Raw genomic sequence first — 21,266 nt, forward strand, 5'->3', positions numbered from 1 at the left:
CAGACTTGCAAGGTTGAATTCGAGTCATGGTAGTGGGAGCGGGGAGGAAACATTTAGGAACTAGAGGAAAGTTGTATTTTTCATCGTTGTTACATCGCACCCTGACTGGCTCATCTCCTCCCCGCCTTTACTCTTTTCAACTCCAATTTTTTTCTCTCCATCAAAAGCTTCTAACAAAAATAGGGTGGATAAAAACCTTTCTGCTCCTAGAGATAAAGCTGATCTGGAGACAATCTGGTAGAACAATAACGATGGCATTTGGGATCCTACGTTGTTAATTTGCGCTCAGAGGGGTTATTTGCTTTGCATTTTAGCAGGAAAAAGAAAGTATGAGCAGATTCCTTGGCAGCTAGTGTGGCCCTGGAAAGGAGAAGCAGCTGACAGTGTGACATGGGGATGGGAAGACAGCCCAGAGACCACTTTCCAGTTGCTGAAGGTAGCCAAAACATCAAAAGGACCTTGCAGATTCCTGAGAAAGACAAAGGTTGCCTTTCTGAGACGTATAATCATTTCTACTGTTGCTGCAGATCATCAGAGGGGACTTTAGGACACAAACAAAACTGGGCATTTTATGCAAAAAATACAGAGCTATTACAGATGGTTTTATTTGCTTAAGATCAAAATCATGTACTTGCACCATAAATTGATACTAAAATGTGACTGGAACATTATAAATTTTTAAGTAACCCTTTATCCATATAAAGTATCCTTACTTAAATGAGCTTTAATTAGACACCACTTGCAGGGATTTAAGGGAAACACCTCATTAAATATCAAACAACTAAAGGAGGAGATCCACAATTCATTTAAGGATGGGTTACAAACATCCACTCGCTCTGATGTGATTAAACAATTGGTGGATGGGCTGGGGAAGCCTGACCCATAAGGCTGGGTTCAAAGTGTCTTGCATAGCTTAGGTTCTAGTCTGACTGTACTACTTGTGGACATTATTTTTGTATTGACAGTCAGAAGGCTCCTGAAGTATAGAGAGAAGCCATGTTACTCACGCAGCCCTTTTGAATTTAAAACATAAAACAAACATGGAAATGTAGGAAACTGAGGACCAGCTAGAGAATGTATGTGGCCAAATTCTCCACACTCATAATTAAGAGTCTGGAAGGCCATCTCTGGTGGAGAAAGGCCTTCACATTGGTGAGTTATAGATGACTCCCAGTTACCTTCTGCATACTAAAATCATCCCCACAATATCCCCCTGTGGGGTGCCAGTCCCCACAACCGAATGGGTCAAAGGCGGTAGTTGTGTAATTGAAGGGTAAATTAAAGAGACATCAGACAAGATAAAGCATGCAAGGGTTCACCTCAGCCATGACTTCAGGAGTCAGGTCCACAAAGAGAGAGATTGTATTTTCAACAACAGCTTATATACTCTCAGGGCGTGGAAGACCCCCTAATTACAGGTAACCACATAAGTAACAAAATGGGCTGTACCCTAACCCTAAATTCCCTGAGTTCATTGGAAGAATAATCTACTACCAGTGATGGGGCAGGTAAGGGGGAGTGACTGTCTTTAGAGCCTAGAGAGCAATAGCACACGTCTGCTCCTATAGTTGAAGCTGCCAGCTAGACAACAATCAGGCATGATGTGCTTGTAAGAGGTAACTTTAAGGAGGCACTCTGATGGGAGGATATAGTGGGGAACATTATTAATTATGAGAATGTGATTGGGACTCATCTCTAACTCACCAGGCTGAAGGCCTCCCTCCACCCCAGAAACCCAGCCTACTAGACTTTAAAAAAAAATCATTTTATTGAGAGCTCATACAGCTCTTATCACAATCCATCCATCCATCCATGGTGTCAATCACATTTGTACATTTGTTGCCGTCATCATTTTAAAAAACATTTTCTTTTTACTTGAGCTCTTGGTATCAACTCATTTTTCCCTCCCTCCTTCCCTCCCTCCCTCATGAACCCTTAATAATTTATAATTTTTTTTTTCATGTCTTACACTGACTGATGTTTCCCTTCTCCCACTTTTCTGTTGTCCCTCCCCCTCAGAGGGGATTATATATAGATCATTATGATTGGTTATCCCTTTCTTCCCTCCACCTTCCCCTTACCCTCCTGGTATTGCTACCCTCATTAATGGTCCTGAAGGGTAGACTTCTTAAAATATGAGAATAAAGAATTCATTTGCACACACTCTCTTCCCATACTCTGTTTCCCATACCCCACCACCACCCATAACAGTGCTACTTTAAAGATGCCTCTTACAGTACATGACTGCTCTCTAAGCAGCTGAAAGCTGTGGGAGCCAGCCCACAATCAGATGGGACCTAAGGAACAGTTTTGTAATTAAAGAGAATAATTAAAAAGACATACAAAAAGTTTTGGGTGCTCACCTCCTCCATGAAGCCCGGTCTGGTGAGAGAGAGAATGTGTTCTTTTATCAGGTCTGTATGGAAAATCTATTCTTTCATCAACTTACATAGTCTCAGAACATGCAGGCGCCCCTAGCTACAGACAGGGTCCTAACATAGATGTCCCTGAGCTCATTGAGAGCATAACATTACTAACACCAATGCTGGAGGCAGGTAGAAGTCCCGTAAGTGGGGAGAATAATGGTGTAAGGGTTTTTGGGGCGCAAAACGGAATTAAAGATCCAATTAGTAAAGTTTTAGAAGCAGGCTTTATTGAGAAGCTTGCGGGCGGGTTCAGCAACTCAGGTATTGAGCTAGTGAAACCGCGCGAGGGGAATTTCTGGCTGCATTTTTATATCCCCTGGTGGCAGGCACAGCTGCACACAAGGGCTTCAAAGGGAAGCGCTCATTAATCTTATCTATAGGTCCGGGACAGGTGGAATAAACACATCTTCAAGGAATGCAGGGAAGTAGTCGTTAATCTTATCTATAGGTACCAGGGCAGGTGGAGTAAACACATCTTCAAAGAACATTCTTTCTCGGGGATGTCTGGTTCTCAGGACTGGTGATTTTCAGCGAGGGGAAGGGAGGCTGATGTGAGGGAGGCCCATGAAAGGTGAGTTCTGAGAACCAAGAAGGTACGGGATTCAAAATGGAGTCCCTTATGCCAAGACCAGGCAAATGGCAACATATCTGCTCCTATAGATAAGAGCTGCCAGCCCAGTAGTAAATCAGCCATGTACCATGTGCCAGCCCAGTAGTAAATCAGCTTTATGTTACAAGAAGTAACATAAAGGTAGCACTGTTATGGGAGGATATTGTGGGGATGATAGAAGCATGTGACTGGGACTTTCTCAAACTCACAAACGTGAAGGCCTCCCTGCACCCAGAATCCTGGCCTCCCCCAGGCTTCTTGAATCGTGAGCATAGACACAGACAGTGAGCATTTGTCTGCATACACCCTCTTCCTAATTTCCTCAGTTTTCCACAGAAAGCTACTGTGGGGGGAAAGGCCAGCCCCCCACAACTAATCGCGGGTCCGAGAGGCACAATTGTACAGCGATAATAAGTAAAGATTATAGTAAAGTCATCGAGAGCATGAGAGATAAAAGAGAGATTGAAAAAATGGAGTCAGGCCCATTTCATAGTAGCATGCTCACCTCACCCCCACTTGGTGGTCCACGTGGAGAGAGGGGGAGGGGAAGGAGGACAAGGGGAAAGGGAGCAGGGGAGCGAGGACAGGGGAGAGGAGAAGGGGAACCGACAAGAGGCCAAGAGGGGAGCCCAAGAGAGTTCTGTATTGCTAACCCAGGCCTATATACCCCCCCCCCAAAGCCCCTACTTACAGATAAAGACATATGTCACAGAAAGGGGTTGCACTATAGGTCATACAGCAATGAGAGGGGGACAATCTAGGGATAGACTCGCAATAGGAAGAGGAGGGATTGGGGGTATACATGTGACAAGCAGGGCGGATCCTAGATTCAGGATGGCAGCCTAACTTTGGATGTCACTGAGCAGGTTTGACCTGTTCTCTGGCCCACCATAGAAACCATTATCAATAGAGTATAAACCCCACCTACAGGAACCAAGCTAATGGTCACAAGCCTTTAGGGAGAAGTAGCCCATTGTCCTTAACAGCAGGGAGTAGGCCCTTCTTGTGGTGGGACCAGACAGTAGTCTGGCAACTAACTGTCTTTAGGGAGGATGTCTCTAAGCATCTGACCTCCCACCATATGCTGGCAAAAAGCCTCTAGTGTTTGACATGTCTTTGGGGGAGACAAAGCTGGGGGAAAGTCTCTTCATAACCCCACAAACTACTCATCTCTAAGAACAAACAAGTCTTATTGTGCTCCTTGCTCCAAGGATGGTAAACTCCCCTCTGCCTGCCCCAATACTGGTCTTACTCCCCCAATGAGCTCAGGGACTTCTAAGCTAAGACACAGCCCACCTTGTTGTGTGTGATTGGCAGAGCCTGCATACATTCACTCTTTGTCTTGTTCCTGACTTCTGGATATGTGAGCACCCTGCATGCTTTGTGTCTGTCTACTTACTGTCCCTCAATTGCACAACCACTCCTCAGGACACTTTCATTTGTGAGACTGGACCTCACAATGGGGTGGTTCTACCTATGGTGCCCTACAGGGTCACTATGAGTCGGCTTTGACTCAATTATTAGAGGAAACCAGCCTCCAATAACTGAAGGGTCAGTACAGCTATAGTATGTAATGATTATAGTAAAGTCATAGCGGGTAGGAAAGACAGAGAGCAAGTACAATAAGGGAGTCAGACACATTTTATAGTCGCATGCTCACCTAAGCCCCTCTTGATGGTTCATTTGGAGGTAGGAGAAGAGAATCTTTACTATCTTGGGATATTTATAGGTAGCCATAAGACACGTAAATTCAGTAGTTACATATATCACAAGGTGGGTGGAATGTACAGTAAGGTCCCTGAGCTCACAGGTGAGGAAACCTAATACCTGCATTGGGGGAAGGTCTGAAGGGGTGTGGTAGTCACCTAATCTGGTGTCAATTTAAGGATTAAGAGTGTAGGGGTAGAGTCTAGGCTGCTGTGGGAAACAGAAAGATTTATCCCCAGTTGTCTCCCCAAACTTAGCTGCTTGCAAATGACTATACACTTGGTCATCAAAAGTAGATCAGGGGTTATTCTCCCTAAGGGTTATCAGCCATCTAGAGCAAGCAGTCACCACTGTCTATCCCACAACAAGCAGGGCCCACTCCCTTCTGATAAGGATAGTAGTTGTCTGTTTCCTTGTAGGAGACCCCAGAGGTCAAGCCCACCCAAGGGTGACCAAGGTTAGGCCGCCATCATGAATCTAGGGTCCGTTCATCTTTTTTTTTTTTTTTAATAGATGAGCTTATTTATTCAATGCTCTATTTTATTTTTGACTGGACTCAGACTTAAAGGTGGAAGCCCTCGGCGAGGACAGCCTCCTTCTCTTGGCAATCTGTTCCTGCTGTTTCTCTTTGGCCTCCTTCATTCTCTTGGCCAAAAGTTTGGCGTATTCCGCGGCCTCCTCCTCGTTTTTCTTGGTGCGCTGCTGCTTCAGGGCAATGCGCCGGCGCTTGTGCTGCAGGACGCGTGGAGTCACAAGACGCTGAATCATGGGCGCTTTGGTCCTGGGTTTCTTGCCTTCTTTGTTCAGGGGCTTTCTCTTCTCACAACACACTGGCGGACGTCATCTTCGTTAGAGAGGTTAAAGAGCTTGCGGAATCTGCCGGCTCTTTGGGGCCCCAGGCGACGAGGCACAGTTGTATCAGTCAGTCCTGGGATATCTTTCTCCCCTCTCTTTACGATAACCAAGTTAAGAACGCTCCTCAGATTGGCATCCACAATGCAGCCCGGTACAGATTTGCGCTTCCTCTCCCCAGTTCTCCTTGGTCTGTAGCAGGAGTGCCCCTTACTCAGCAGTAGGCAGACACGGCAGTGGGTCAAGACACCTTGCTTCATGGGAAAGCCTTGCTTGTCATTCCCACTGCTTATACGGACAACATAGCCCTTCCATTCATCACCCAGCACCTCGGCGGCGACTCCCGTGGCCATTCGCTTCTCATAAAAAGTGTGAAGTGTGCGTTCATCGTCCACTTCAATGAGTTTCTGGCAGCCAGTGGCTGGGAAGGAGATGTTCAACTTCATGGTGAAGCAGCTGACTGCTCCGCGACGCCACGGAAACGAGCAGGGTCCGCTCATCTTTTCACATGTATACCTCTAGTCCCTCCCCTTCCTATCATGTGCACAGCCCTAGCTCATCCCCTTCCTGTCACGCTTATGCGTGTCATAGATCCCCTTCCTACAATGTGTATGCCTATTGTATTGCCCCTTCCTGTGACCTGTGGTTACCTGTAATCATGTTCCCCTAATGAGATATAACCCTTGGTTAGCAATAAAGTGGAGGCTCTCTCTGGTCCTCGCTCCCGGGGGCTCTCCTGCTCTCGTGGTGGCCGGGCTCCCCCCACGAGGACCACCAAGCAGGGCTGAGGTGAGCATGCTACTATGAACTGTGTCTGACTCCATTATGTGACTCTCTCCTCTACCTCTCATGCTATGACTTCACTGTAATCTTTACTTATTATCGCTGTACAACTGCGCCTACTGGACCTGTGATGATTTGTGGGGGACCCTCCTCACCCCACAGTTAGCAATAAATGGGGTCCTGGAGTCTCCTCCCGGGTCTCTGCCCACCTCTCCTCAGCCCATGCTGTGCGCAGACCTGGCTGGTAAGATCATGGCCATCCGGGAAGTGAGCACACAACCATGAATTGTGTCTAACTCCATTATTTCAATCTCTCTTCTATCTCTCATGCTCTCGATGACTTTAATATAATTTTTATATATTTCAACCATACAATTGTGCTTATTGAACCTGTGATTAGTGGTGGGGGGCTGGCACCCCCTCCAACCACAGGCTGCCAATCTGGCAGATGGCCAATGAGACTTCTGTGTGGGCATGGCCTTCTCTAGAGAATTCTAGAAAATCTGATAATTCCTTCTTGGAGGCAGGAGACACAATCTCTCTGGGTTCATTGCCTTGGAGACTCTCTACTGACAAGGCTGACATCCTGCAAGGCATCCCTAAGGAGATGGCACATGGCCCTACCCTGATGCAGCCTTGGGAACTGGAATGGCCACGTGGAGACCCCTGCCAGTGCTGAGAGAGATGCTTCTACCACCAAAGACTTTCTACCCACTGGCCTATGATCTTCTACATTCAGCGTCACTGCATGTGTTTCATGAGTCTAAAGAGGCCTTTATAGACTGCTGTCAGACATATGGGCTAATATCGGACTTATGACCTTGGAGTGAACTGGGTTGGGATGTTTTCTCAATGTTCAGTTCCTTTTGTATATACAGTGAACCCTCGTTTATCACGGTTAATCGGTTCTAGACCCTACCGTGATAAATGAAATTCCGCGAAGTAGGATTCCTTATTTGTAAATCAAATATTTTCATAGTTAGAGCATAGAGGACATGAAAAAGCACCCTTTAGTCACCATTACACTCGTATTACCCAATTTATTAAACAAAAAAGGGAAAATACAGTAAAACATTTTGGACGTTACAATTATCATTTATTATTTATTATATTATTTATGGCATCTAGTTTACAGTATTACATATTTCACATACAGTATTATTATACATAGTTCTTACAAATACTGTAATCAATAGCCTATGAAATGACTTAAGGGATGTATTCTACAGGTGGGTTGACGTCTTTTTCCTCTGAAGGAGCGGGTGTAGGCAGTGGGTGCTGTTATGCAAAAAACATGATAGACTGAAGCCGCGGAAGTCGAAGCGCGAAGTGGTGAGGGTTCACTGTAAACCTCTCCCTTATATACATATGTGTGTTTATGAATTTGTTTCTCTAGTCTACCCAGACTAACAAAGGGGGGCTGGGTGACACAGCTGGAGGAGATAGCAATAGGATGTCTGCTTCTGTAGGGAGATAAAATCAACCATGTGCTCACTTTAAGGCAGCATAGCTGTTAGGGGAGAATCTGTGGAAATATTTCAAGCAGAATAATGTACTTAGACTTTATCTCTAACTTAACCAAAGTGGAGGCCTTCCTCCCGTGGAATACTAGTTTTCTGGATTCCCTGTTATAAATTAGGGAATATAGTCCTCGTCATATTTCCTTCCATGCTGGTTTTCCACACACAATGGCAGTCCCTCCCCTGGTGTCACAGTAGGTTAAGCATTCAATGTCAGAGCTAAAACCCACTAGCTGCCTTGAGAATAGAGCATATGCTCCTATGGAGCATGAGAATTAGGAGCATGAGAATTTAGTCTCAGAAACTCAAAGGAGCAGGTCTACTCTGTCCTACAGGGCCTCCGACCGAAAGGTTATTAGCATTTGATGGCAGTAGTTCCGTTTGGTTTTGTTGGGTTTTTTAAAATCATTTTACTGGGGGCTTGTACAATTCTTATCACAATCCATAGATACAGCCATTGTATCAAGCACATATGTACATTTGTTGGCATCATCTTCAAAACATTTTTTAATAGTTTTATTAGGGGCTCATACAACTCTTATCACAATCCCTACTTACATCAATTGTGTAAAGCACATTTGTACATTCATTGCCCTCATCATTCTCAAAACATTTGCTCTCCATTTAAGCCCTTGGCATCAGGTCCTCATTCTTTCCCCTCTCCAAACATTTGCCTTCTACTTGAGTCCTTAGTATCGGCTGCTCATTTTTCCCCCTCCCTTGATTTTATTTTTGAGTTAATTTGATACAAGACTGAGACACAATATTCTAGAGTAGAGGCAAGCACTCAGAATATCACAAAACATGGTTTGTTAGGTCAGCTTAAACACACAGGCAAACAACTTATAATACCATACAAAATGAACAACTAATTTCTTATCCTAAAACACAATTACCTTAGAGGAAAGAGAGGATAATCTAAAAGGTAATTCTTCCTACAGAATGTAAGAAAAATGAGTGGGTGGAAACTCATTTTTCTTAAAGTGAGTACTGAAATTTTAAATTACTTATTGAAATTACATATTTAAAAAAATTTTTGTTATACATATTTTTTAACAAATCTTTCAACAGTGTCCATTAAGGGGAAATGCAGGCTTGTTTGTTTCTTACACGGTTTCATTATTTTTTGAACCTTGCTGATTAGATAGGCCTCTAATTGGAAAGTACTGAAAAGTTGTTACTAATTTAACAAGCACTGTTATGGGGTAAAGACCTTAGATTCTAATTTACCATGTAGCGAATTCAGTTTATTTAAGTTAAACGTTTAACTCTTCTTAGTAAATGCATGCCAGTTATTCATGGACCTTTCCCCTCTTACTAAATAACATGTACCCTCAGAAAACGGGCGGTGCACTACGTCAACACATGAATCCTTATGCGCACCCCAACCTGAGGACTCTGAAGTGAGTCCCAAGGGGGGACTACTACCACCAGCGCTGTAAGGAACAGCGCACAAGGGAGGGGTCGATCTAGTAACGACCAGTAGATGGCAGTGAAAACACGTAAGAGATTTGAAGAGCAGGACACTGAGTTAAAAGTAAGTGGCTGGAAGCTAAGGGAGCTGCGTGTGGAAGTCGAGAAACCGCTTCCCCAAGAATCTAGGAACCTAGGGCGGTGGGGAGCCAAAACTCCCAAGGCTGGTCGGCCGTAGTCTCAGCTTTCCTGGGGTCGTGAAAGGAAGTGTTTTCGATTTCCCATTCTGATACAAGTTACTGTAATGTCAAAAAGAAATACTGCCACTGGTTGGAGCAAATGTAGCTTATAGAAGGCAAGAAACATGTTACAAGAAGTTACGGACATCCATACATTCTTTATGTCGTTAGACCAGGAACCAACATAGTTGGTTAGTTGGTTTTTTGCTACAATGTATCATATTGTGAACCACCCTTGTATTACTGAGATATCAAAATCAAAATCCTAATGTTTTGATTTTCCGTGGTGCACTTTTGACCTTGGTGCCGCAGCGGGAGCAGTGTGGTTGCAGCGCTCGCTCTAACCTGAACAGCGCCGCCGCCCCGAGCGCCGGGGGAGGTGGCCGTCCTCGTCGGGAGGGTCAGCGGCCTGGGGAGCGCGGGGGCATCGCCTTGCTCGCGGGGCTGTGCGCTGGGGTCGACCGAGGGACGCTGGTCCGGGTACGCTGACACAGTGACAGTGCTACTGGTGGTTTCCGCCAGCGCATTTCCGGGAAGAACGACGTGGCGATGAGTGTTCATACAAGTTCACAGCCTTGGAAGATCTATTTTGGAAAAATGACCACTGAGGTGCTTTAAACGCAAAAACTCGGGAAGATGCTTGGCAACGGAAACGAGTGGACCGTCAGATTAGACCGCGTCCACGCCAGCCCAACACTTGCGAGCGTGTGCAGGTGTCCACAATTTTCCCAGGAGCACCTCGGGGAGCATGAGCGGAAGTCACGCGTGGGGCGCTGTGCGCAGTGTTGACTAAGCGTGCGTGCCGTACTCCGAGCAAGGAGTCCGCTTCCGCTCTGCCCTCCCTGCCGCCCCCACGAGCGGGACGAACACCGGGTCTTCGCGGTCACCACAGTAAGAGTCGTTCTCACAGAAGTGGGGCAGTGCCCCTGCCCCTCCCCACAGTGAGGGCGGCGTCGCGGCCGAGGGACCCGCGCGACACCACTTCCGGCCGCGCCGCTCCCGCTCCAAGATGGCGGACGAGGCCACCCGGCGCGTGGTGTCCGAGATCCCCGTGCTGAAGACGGGCGCCGGGCCCCGAGACCGTGAGTTGTGGGTGCAGCGACTCAAAGAGGAGTATCAGTCCCTCATCCGGGTTAGTCGTGCCCCCGCGGCGGAGCGCGTCCTCGGAGGGTGGCTGGTGACGCGCGGAGTGTCCCGGAATCGGTTCCGGGTGAAGGCGCTTCCGGCTCGGGGCCGGAGGACGAGCGCCGGCGGTGGGGAGGCGCCCGAGGACACTCGGTTCCGGAGCAGAGTGGGTTTCTGGCCGAGAGCCGCAGCTCGTTCAGAGACGCCTCCCGGGCGGCGACGTGTCTCTGCGGCACCTGGCTGGGCGCGCGCGGCGGGGGGCGGGGCCAAAAGACCCCCGGTGTGCACTGTCCCCCTTCCCGCCTGTTCGCACCTTCCTGTGTCCTGAGCGATACCCGATAGGGCTGGAAATCCAATGAAATGTTCGTTGCTGAGAGAATTGCACAACAGGAACGAGCGTCTTCGTTTTGAATCCGTTTTTGTTGGAAGAAAGCTTGTCTTCCTTGCAATGATTTTTGTCTCCTGCAAGACTAACAACTCTCTTCCTGCATGCATTAATTAAAAAGCATTATGCAGCTGGTATCTAGGGAAGACATACAAAGCCCAGTATGGTACGGTCTACAGAGGCCGTCATTAAGATAGATAGTTTACAGGAAAAAAGAGAAACATGGTTAGGATATTTTGAAAGCATGGAAGCAACTCTGAACTTACTTATTCCCTCATACATATCCCTTTTTCCCTGACCATCCTCCAGCTCTCATATTTAACAAACTTTTCTTACCTGTAAGTGTCCGTTTAAGAGTTTGCCTATTAAACATGAGGACCAGAGGAGATTCAGGGAAGAAGTGGCAGCATGGATAAAGGCATGGAAGATTGAAATGATGTTATATTTATGAAGGGACAAGTAGTTCAAGGTTGCTCATGCATAAAATGGGAAGCAGAGCGCAGTAGCTGAAGCTGGAGAGAGAGGCATGAGCTTGGATTTTATCTCGCAGGCATTGGCATACCTTCAAAGGACATCATGGTCAGATTTGGGTTTATTTGAAAAGCAAATAGAATTGAGGAGGATAGGGTTGAAGGCTGTCATTCATCTGAGTGAAAAAAAATGATCCAAACTAGACTGTTCTGGGGAGGAGAGAGAGAGAGATATCTGAAGAATACTCAGGACATTGTGAAGGATTTGGAGGAGGAAAAGAAGATAAAGGGTCAAGAATGATCCCCAGATTTGGAGACTAAGTGAATGGGAACACAGGGAAAGAGACAGGTCTGAGAGACTACTGTGAATTCCAGGTGTAGATGTTGAGTTGGAAGTACCTGAGAAATGTGGTGTCCCTGTGCTAAAGTTAAAGATTTTGGAGTCATTAGCGTGTGGGTGTTAGTGGACACTAGGGCTTCCAGGAAGAGAATCTACCAGGAAATCAGTTGTGGACTGAGAGCAGACACTGTCAGAGGCTTGGAGAGGTCCTAGGTGATGTCATCAAGCCTTCTGTGGGTGCTAAAGTGAGTGGTAGGGGCTGGGTGGCACAGTGGTTAAGCATTCAGCTCATAACCACTAGGTCAGTGATTTGAACCCACAGGAGAAAGCTATAGCAGCCTGTGGAACAGCCCCTGGGGCAGTTCTACTCTGCCCCGTAGGGCTGCCGTGAGTCTAAATCAACTGGACTGCCACAAGAGCAACCCACACAGCCTGTGCTCTGGGTGAACCCCTCATTTGTCAGTGTGGTGTTGCCTTCAACTTTGCTTACGCGAGAAAAGGCGATAAACATACTAAGAAAGTAATTGTGTTTTTCTTTTTATTTGTGGGGAGACTGTCCTTGGCCTCAACCCCTTCAAATGCCTCCTTCTCTGCTTTCAGTATGTGGAGAACAACAAGAATGCGGACAATGATTGGTTCCGCCTGGAGTCCAACCGAGAAGGGACACGGTAGGTAGGCAGGCAGAATACTCTGGGGAGGGATTCTGGTGGGGAGGGTCTTACCTGTCTTGAGTAATGTGGCTCCCCAATCCCACTGCCAGAGCTGTCCTCTCTCATCTGTGTCCATCTCCCCAACTCCAAAGCTTCCCAATCTCCACCCCACAATGAGGCACCCATGGGGAGAATGGACACAAGGGGACTGAGGTTTGGTTTTTGTCAACAGGTGGTTTGGGAAATGCTGGTACATCCATGACCTCCTGAAATATGAATTTGACATTGAGTTTGACGTGAGTATGAAGGAATGGAAAATGTGGAGGCTGGTAGAAGGGGAGGAATTAGCTGATTGTTAAACTCACCTCACTGGGAGAAACCAAAGAAAACCCATTAAATGGGAGGGGCAAGATGCTGTGTGAAGCAAGCAGAGGTTCAGTTCTAGTGTGTGCATGCTGCTTGGAAAGCTTGCTGAACAGTTCAGTTCCACCAAGAAACGTGTCTGATGAGTTTATTTCTCCTCATTCCCTGTTCCATTAAAACTTTATAATTCCTCCAGATTCCTATCACATATCCCACTACTGCTCCAGAAATTGCAATTCCTGAACTGGATGGAAAGACTGCAAAGATGTACAGGTAAAATCGAATAGGAGATGGGAAAGGGTCGAAGAAGACTTTAGGGAGGAACTCTGGGAGGCAGAAGATTCCCCAGAGACGAGTGGCCTAGAGAGGCTCCAGGCCAGTGAAGGACTTAGCTGACTTTGTTCTCAGTTCTGATCACTAGTAGTCTTCCTGTGTTCCCAAGAGATTGCTGGGCCTTATGGTAAACCTCACATACCAACACCTTCCTTGGCTTCCTCTCATAGGGGCGGCAAAATATGCCTGACTGATCACTTTAAGCCTTTGTGGGCCAGGAACGTACCCAAGTTTGGACTAGCACACCTCATGGCACTGGGGGTAAGTTTGGTGTATTTTATATATAAGAAGGCGGGATGGGAGAGACCCTGAGAGTTACCAAAAAAAAGTAGCTGTAAGTCACCCAGTTCCATCCTTTGCACATGTTCCTTTCAGAACCCCTCTCCAAAAGGAACCTCTGGTGGGCAAGATGTGTTGACTGGGTGATTGTAATCACAAGATTTCCCTTGTATTGCAGCTGGGTCCGTGGCTGGCTGTGGAAATTCCGGATCTGATTCAGAAGGGCGTGATTCAGCATAAAGAGAAATGCAACCAGTGAAGGATCAAGTCATAGAGACAGGACAGGGGGGCCTTTGATAGAAGAGGTCTTCTGTTTCCTGTGGGTTAGTTTTCTTACTCATCCCCCTTGCCCGCCCCCCGCCCCCCGCCCCCCATCCCTAGCTGTTACGAAGTAGTTGCAGCATTGCTGGTGGTAGTAGGGGACACCTGAAAAGAAATAAAATCATATTGCTGCTGAACTTCTAAATTAGGCTGCACAGAGAAGGGAAAGACTTGGGCCTTGGAAACCAAAAGACACTTTAGAGCGTCTTCCCAGCTGGGGCAAGGTTAGAATCTATAGGGATTGGGGTTAATTCGAAGTTGATTTCCATTTGTTTGTGGAGATAACCCATCAATAAAAGCTGCTTCCGCTGGTGGCCTGTGGTTCTCATTGGTGTCTGTTAACATGGGTGGGCAGACATGCATACAGCTACACTTGGTCCAGAGGGAGGGGAAAGTCTAGGGTGCGTGGAGCGTTAAGGAAACTGACTGCTCGCCCTGCTGCTGAGATCTGCCTTTTTCCTCTTCCTGTTGAGCTATGCTGCGCTCTACTGCGTTGGCCTGCAAAACGCCAGAGAAGGGAGTTTTGCACAGTCAGCACAGCTTTCTGTGGCGGGTTGGATGCCACTGCACTGGTCTGCAGGCCGAACCCCGGCCCAGCCCATTCCCGTAAGGGCACACCTGCATCTGGGGGGCATACTGTGATTGCACTATGTGCATCCCTGCAGACCAGGAGATGAGGGGACAGGAGCCAATACCTCAGGGAGCGGGGGTTTAAAATTCATTCTAGGCAGATGGAAAACGGCTGGTCCTAACGTTGGCCGCGTTTCCATGGTGTCGACCGCGGAGCCAAGGGGGCGGGCTCACGCAAGCGCCAAGGAAGCGGGCGGGCGGGAGGCGAGTGTCGGTGCGCAGGCGCCTTGAGAAACAGTGAAGCCGGTGGCCCCGCGCCGGGCAGGACCAACAAAGATGGCGGTGGCGCCTGCGGCGGGAGCGATCAGGGTGGCAGCTGCGGCTAAAGCTGCAGCCCGGCCCGCGGGGGGGCTGCACGAGGGTAGGAGGGGGTGGCTTTGAGTTGGGGCCTGGCCCCGGCTGGCCTTCCCCGCCGCCTCACCGGGGGACAGGTACGGGCCGGGCGTTATGGCGTGGGGGACTGAGGGAAGGCTGCCCCAGCCCCGGGAGGACGCTCTCCACAAAGGCAGAAGTGCCGTGGGGCCCAGAGGGGCCTGGGAGAACTGGGCTGACGGGACTGCATCCCTGGATCCAGGGGAAATACGCCGCCGGACCCCGTAGCCAATCAGCGGCCTCGGCCTTTTTGCCCTCGAGGGGGGCGGACCCGGCTTAGGCCCTGCTGGGGTGGGAGAGGTGCAGCAGATATTAGGGGTCACGGAGTGGTGCCCACTCAACCCGACACCACGTCGGAGCTCAGGGGTGGGGGAAGGAGTGAATCGCAAGTCGTTTCCTCCCCCCTGCCCCGTTTAATCGGCTGCTTTGCAGCGTGGAGGGGCAGGTTTCCGAGGGTGGACTGTTATCCTTACCCCCACACCCCCTATTTGACCAGAGGTCCTAAGTGACTAGGGTCGCGTCCCACTGAACTAGACAGGTCTTCAGAGAGTAAAGACGGTGGTGATGGGAACCATCACGGGGTTTCTGTAAAGCTATGTTGCAGGGAGGCGGTGGGAGACCAGAAAGGGTCAAGTCGTGGGCTGCTATCACTCATTTGTATACTCAACAGATACTGAGTCTATACACAACCTAGGTACTAGGGATGCAATGATACGAGAGGCGCAGAGCGCAGAGAGGTTACTAGGGAAGGAACCCTAGTTCCCATGGCCCTGCATACTCAAATGCTGACCATCTCTTCTCCTCCCAGGTCCAGCCTGTGGTGTCCACAATGCCCCAGGCCTCTGAGCACCGCCTGGGCCGAAACCGAGAGCCACCTGTTAATGTCCAGCCCCGGGTGGGATCCAAGTTATCACTTGCCCCCCGGGCCCGCAGCAAGGAGCGGCGCAACCCAGTCCCTGGACCAAACTCTATGTTAAGACCTCTGCCTCCCCGGCCAGGGCCCCCAGAGGAGCGGCTCAAGAAATTGGAGCTGGGGCCGGGAAGAGCCTCGGGCTCTCGGTCCAGAGGCCCTCTTCGGGCAGATCATGGGGTCCCCCTGCCCGGCTCACCACCACCAGCCGTGGCTCTGCCTCTCCCGTCCAGGACCAACCTCGCTCGGTCCAAGTCTGTGAGCAGTGGGGACTTGCGCCCAATGGGGATTGCCATGGGAGGGCACCGTGGTGCTGGGGAGCTGGGGGCCGCACTGAGCCGCTTGGCGCTCCGCCCTGAGCCACCCACTTTGAGACGCAGCACCTCCCTCCGCCGCCTAGGGGGCTTTCCTGGGCCCCCCACCCTGCTCAGCATACGAACGGAGCCCCCTACCTCGCATGGCTCCTTCCATGTGATATCTGCCCGGTCCTCTGAGCCTTTCTACTCTGAAGACAAGATGGTGAGGACTAGCCAGCACACTTGGCACTTCGTGCCCATGATCTTCCACACTCCTAGCTTTTCTTGTCGGAAAATGGCTTCCCCTCTCTTCCTCTGGCATCCCACCATTCTCGCCCTTACTTAAATACCGCTGAGCCTCATAGACCCGTTTCTGGGTTGCCCATGACTCCCCAGCATGATGTGTGGGGTCCCCAGGGAATTAACCCAACTATTTGGAATTCTTTATCGAGTCCCCAGCCTCTGCCTTTCCCCTGCTGCACTCTCTCCCCTCGGACTCTGCTGGGGCCTAATTAATCTCTGGAGCTGAAGAGGGGTGGACTCAGAACGTCTGAGATAGCGTGCCAGCCTGTTTCCCCAGCTAAGTGAGCTAGGCTGGTCGCAGTTGGGAGCCAGCAGGAGAGGGTGCAGGAAGGGGCCACGGGGGCAGGAGGGGGTCTTGGAAGCAGTAAGGTGGGGGTGGGGAGCACCTGGGCAGCCATGCCAGTGCTTGGGGAGTTGCCCCAGGAGCTGCAACGCAGGTTAGCTGGGCAGAGGAGTAAGTGGGGCACAGGTGGGACAGCCATGGCTCAGTCCGTGGTACACTCAGCTGTGATGGGCTTACTGTTCATGGCCAGTGAGGTAGGGAGACCAGAATATTAAGTGAGCGAAAGAGTTTGGTGGCGAAGCGTGTCGGGGTGGGGCGGCCGTGGGCAGCATGTAGTTGAAAGGTGGTAGTGCCAGGTAGGCTCTTTGGGAACCTGCTGACTGTATTCTAACCTCCCAGGCTCATCACACACTCCTCCTTGGCTCTGGTCATGTTGGCCTCCGGAATCTAGGGAATACGGTAAGCCCTTCTCTCCTTCCTCTCCAAAAGGAAAGCCAAAGAAATGGGGTGGGGGTGGGGGGAGAGCTTGGGCTGCTGACTTGGGGAGGGGTGTGGAAGGAGAGCAATTGAAGCTCTCCCAGCACTTCCAGGGCACTGGTCTGAGAGATAATAGCAATGTCCATACCATTCCCCAGTGCTTCCTAAATGCCGTGCTACAGTGTCTGAGCAGCACTCGGCCTCTTCGGGACTTCTGTCTGCGAAGGGACTTTCGGCAAGAGGTGCCTGGAGGGGGCCGAGCCCAAGAGCTCACTGAAGGTGGGGCATCCACTCCTGCTCCCTGCTTTCAAACCCCCTCTTCCCTTCCCCGTACAGGTTCATCTGTCAGTGCTGGCAGCCTCCAGCCCTTTAATCTGGCAGTTGTAGCCACTTTTCCCTGTGCCTATTTGCCTAGAGGTTACGTTCCACCAAGTCTCCTCCTGCTGGCCACTTCCGCCATTAACCTTTGTTTCCTTTCCCCACTCCTACCCAATAGCCTTTGCAGATGTGATTGGTGCCCTGTGGCACCCTGACTCCTGCGAAGCTGTGAATCCTACTCGGTTCCGAGCTGTCTTCCAGAAATACGTCCCCTCCTTCTCCGGATACAGGTGGGAGAGCTTGGGGGTATGGGCTTGCCCTCTGCCACGTCCGGATGTAGGCCATGCACAGGCTCTGAGATGTCCTCAGAAAATGAGAACTGATGTTTGGGCAGGGGGCAGTGTCTGGGCTAGAAGCTCCGTGACCCATATTCTCTGTCTGGCTACAGCCAGCAGGATGCCCAAGAATTCCTGAAGCTCCTCATGGAGCGGCTGCATCTGGAAATCAACCGACGAGGCCACCGGGCTCCCGCAATCCTGGCCAACAACCCAGCTCCCTCACCACCCCGCAGGGCAGGGGCTCTGCTGGAAGATCCTGAGCTAAGGTAAAGGTCCCGCCCCCTCCCTCCTCTCCGCAAAGTTCCAACGTTTCAGAGCAGCATTTTTCTTGAGCTAGACAAAACTGAGGATTCTGGGTCCAGGGAAATCCTTTAGCCTAGGAAATGGTTTTGAATGGCAGTGCCAAGGGAAAGCAGGGAGCCTGAGGAGCACAGGCAGAGGAGAGAAGCCTGCTAAGGATGTTACCATATTGAGGTGGGGGAGAATCATTCATTTAAACCTGGGATGTAAAGGGTTTGAAGCCATGTCTGCATCGTCTGCATCGCTTCCCCTCTCACCTTGGTTTTCCCCAGAAAGTTCTGTGAAGTGTTATTCCCTTTGACTCTTCCTCGAACTGCAGGGAAAGGGGCAGGAGTGGTTGAGCAGGAAGGGAACAGAGCTCTGTGGATCATTTAAGTGGTTGGGAGCACTCAGTGGTCCTGCTGTCTCATGGCTGCTCTCCGCTTCCCTTGATCTTGGCAGTGATGATGACCGAGCCAATCTAATGTGGAAGCGGTACCTGGAGCGAGAGGACAGCAAGATTGTGGGTATGAAGCAGGGCAGCGCCAAGGGGGGCACACAAGGCATAGGAGACAAACATGGATGGTCTCCAAGGCGGTGAAAACAGGAGTGGGTGATACCAGTGTGGAACTGACACGAAGAGTTTGCTAGATGTGTTGGAAAGAGAGTCAAGCGAAGGGGAGGGGGGAGGGGTGGGCGTGGAAAACAGGAGAATCCAAGAAAGCGTCTCAGACGTCTGACAGTGGCTTTTTCTCCTGTCCTGTTGCTTGTGTCTAGACCTGTTTGTGGGCCAGTTGAAAAGTTGCCTCAAGTGCCAAGCCTGTGGGTATCGCTCCACGACCTTCGAGGTTTTTTGTGACCTGTCCCTGCCCATCCCCAAGGTGGGATTCCACAGGATTCCAAGGGCGGATGGGCCCTGGGTTCTGTGGCCCAGTGCTACCCTCCTCCCGAGTGTGGGAGGGACCCTGAGGGTGACTGAGCAGCATGGAAGCCTGGGCGAGTGAGAAGCTTTGGCAAAGGGAACTGCTCAAGACCTGCTGACCTGCCCTCCCTTCCTCTTATCCCGCAGAAAGGATTTGCTGGGGGCAAGGTGTCTCTGCGGGATTGTTTCAGCCTTTTCACCAAGGAAGAAGAGCTGGAGTCGGAGAACGCCCCAGTATGTGGGGTTCACGGGGGATACAGGAATGGTGGGAACCATCGGGGAACGTGATGTGGGCTAAGCAGGCAGTATGGTTCCTTGGTTTGGGGAAATAATATTTACGTCTGGGTTTGAGTTGAAGCCTCAGAAATGCACTGGTATTCCCAGGACAAAGGGACGTGACCCAGAGAACACAAGTAATGGGGAGCTTGGTGAGTTTGTGTGTGTGTCAGAAAAGTCAGCTGAGCTGAGGAGCCCATTCCTCTAAGGTAGCAGTTCTCAACCTGTGGGTCTCAACCCCTTTGGGAGTCAAACGACCCTTTCACAGGGGTCGCTCGATTCATAACAGTAGCAAAATTACAGTTATGAAGGAGCAAAGAAAATAATTTTATGGTTGGGGGGGGTGGCACCACAACATGAGGAACTGTATTAAAGGGTCTCAGCATTAGGAAGGTTGAGAACCACTGCTCTAATGCTTCCTGATAATTCATTCAGGTGTGTGACCGGTGTCGGCAGAAAACACGAAGTACCAAAAAGTTGACAGTCCAGAGATTTCCCAGAATCCTTGTGCTCCATATCCAAAATCTGGTTTCTCCTGGGCACACTCCTACCCACCCGCCCCCAACCCCCGCTCCCTCTTTAGTTCCTACCTTCCTGTTGTCAGAGGCTGGTCACTTAAGAATCAAGTTTTCCTTAGGAAAAACCTGTCATTCTGCCTTTTTCTGCCATGCTCCCAGTGGATGTTGGAGGAGGGGAAAGGGATAGCATTCAGGATTCTAGCGTTCTCCCCACTCTACCCCCTCCAGCCTCCCAAATGCTCCTTAACCACAGCTTAGATCTGAATCGATTTTCTGCCTCTCGGGGCTCCATCAAGAAAAGTTCAGTAGGTGTTGACTTCCCACTGCAGCGACTGAGCCTAGGTGATTTTGCTAGTGACAAAGCAGGTGAGTCTGATGGGGAAGGTCTTAAGGTACCCCAGAAGAGGAACATAGCTCCAAGAGTTGAATGTGACCATCTTTCACCCCACAGGAAGCCCTGTGTACCAGCTGTACGCCCTCTGCAACCACTCGGGTAGCGTCCACTATGGCCACTACACAGCCCTGTGCCGATGCCAGACTGGTTGGCATGTCTACAATGACTCTCGTGTCTCCCCCGTCAGTGAAAACCAGGTGGCATCCAGTGAGGGCTATGTGCTGTTTTACCAACTAATGCAGGAGCCGCCCCGGTGCCTGTGACACTCCCTTTAAGCCCCAGCACCTGTGAATCCCATGACACCCTTCAGCCCCAGACTCCCCATTTACCTCAGAGACGTCTATTTTTGTGTCTTTTTAATCGGGGAGGGGGGAGGGGGAGGTTGTAGCTCCCGTTATTTTTTTTATTAAGACAGACCCACCTGGAGGCTCCCTCGTCTCCTAGCCCCATGTACAGAATTCACCAGCCCCCTGCCCCTGTACAGTCCCCAGTCCCTCTGCAGTCTCACTTTTTGTGAATAAATTTATTAAGAAAAGGTGATGTCCTTATTTGTAGTCTTCTCTGGAGGGTAGGGTGGGATGGGGTGGGAAAAGAGACCTGGGTTGCTTCCTCACCCCCAGTCCTCCCTCTGAACAGACCAGGACGCCCTCGGCTCTTGGGTTGGGGAGAGGTGGGCAGTAATAAACTGATACCTGTAGCGGTGAACACTGGAACAGGTCCTCAGGTGTAACTTTGTAATTGTGGAAAATATTCAAGACAGTGGGCACGGGCTCCTCGTCCCATGTCAAGACTGAGAATGTTTTCCAATGGGTATATATAATGGGACTTATAGATCTTTCATAAGGCATGCACATCATGCAGCTAACATATTGCATAGTTAATAGGTAATCTCATAACCGACTAACATAATAAACAAGCCATGAGGTGAGTCAGCGTCTTGACCTAGTGCTGGTTCACCTCAAACCTCCCTGAGCCCTCCCCAGGAGGCTGCTACATTTATGGTGGGTTAGCTACAGAACCTACAGATAACCTTTAGGCACTGTGCAGTAGCCAGACACAGACATTATTTATATGGTAGCACCTTTATGGGGAGGGGGTTGTTACTGGAGGGGGTTTCTTTTATGGCGGGGGGGG

The 21,266-nt window shown here is 49.9% G+C and overlaps 2 protein-coding genes and 1 pseudogene across 4 annotated transcripts; 2 read left to right on the forward strand and 1 right to left on the reverse strand.

Moving 5' to 3' along the window:
• Positions 1 to 5,283: 5,283 nt before the first annotated feature.
• LOC101656447 lies at positions 5,284 to 6,041 on the reverse strand (annotated as a pseudogene).
• Positions 6,042 to 10,117: 4,076 nt separating this feature from the next.
• UFC1 (ubiquitin-fold modifier conjugating enzyme 1) lies at positions 10,118 to 14,130 on the forward strand. Its single transcript, XM_004716531.2, has 6 exons — positions 10,118 to 10,682; positions 12,471 to 12,538; positions 12,753 to 12,816; positions 13,080 to 13,156; positions 13,387 to 13,477; positions 13,674 to 14,130. The coding sequence occupies exons 1-6, from the start codon at positions 10,560 to 10,562 to the stop codon at positions 13,752 to 13,754; spliced, it is 504 nt and encodes a 167-aa protein (XP_004716588.1). The 5' UTR covers positions 10,118 to 10,559; the 3' UTR covers positions 13,755 to 14,130.
• A 582-nt stretch (positions 14,131 to 14,712) lies between these two features.
• Positions 14,713 to 20,670, forward strand: USP21 (ubiquitin specific peptidase 21). Of its 3 annotated transcripts, none has more exons than XM_045298426.1 (12): positions 14,713 to 14,877; positions 15,627 to 16,247; positions 17,010 to 17,069; positions 17,246 to 17,366; positions 17,584 to 17,695; positions 17,854 to 18,009; positions 18,485 to 18,549; positions 18,800 to 18,903; positions 19,092 to 19,178; positions 19,656 to 19,734; positions 19,997 to 20,104; positions 20,190 to 20,670. In XM_045298426.1, the coding sequence occupies exons 2-12, from the start codon at positions 15,648 to 15,650 to the stop codon at positions 20,393 to 20,395; spliced, it is 1,698 nt and encodes a 565-aa protein (XP_045154361.1). In that variant the 5' UTR covers positions 14,713 to 14,877; positions 15,627 to 15,647; the 3' UTR covers positions 20,396 to 20,670. The 3 variants fall into 3 exon arrangements, with proteins under 3 accessions (XP_045154361.1, XP_045154363.1, XP_045154362.1); XM_045298428.1 differs by having other exon boundaries at positions 15,627 to 15,986; XM_045298427.1 differs by lacking the exon at positions 14,713 to 14,877 and having other exon boundaries at positions 15,228 to 16,247.
• Positions 20,671 to 21,266: the final 596 nt, after the last annotated feature.

This window comes from Echinops telfairi, unplaced genomic scaffold, assembly GCF_000313985.2.
Source record: "Echinops telfairi isolate 266 unplaced genomic scaffold, ASM31398v2 ScPeMD7_7425;HRSCAF=8463, whole genome shotgun sequence".
Classification (NCBI taxonomy): domain Eukaryota; kingdom Metazoa; phylum Chordata; class Mammalia; order Afrosoricida; family Tenrecidae; genus Echinops; species Echinops telfairi.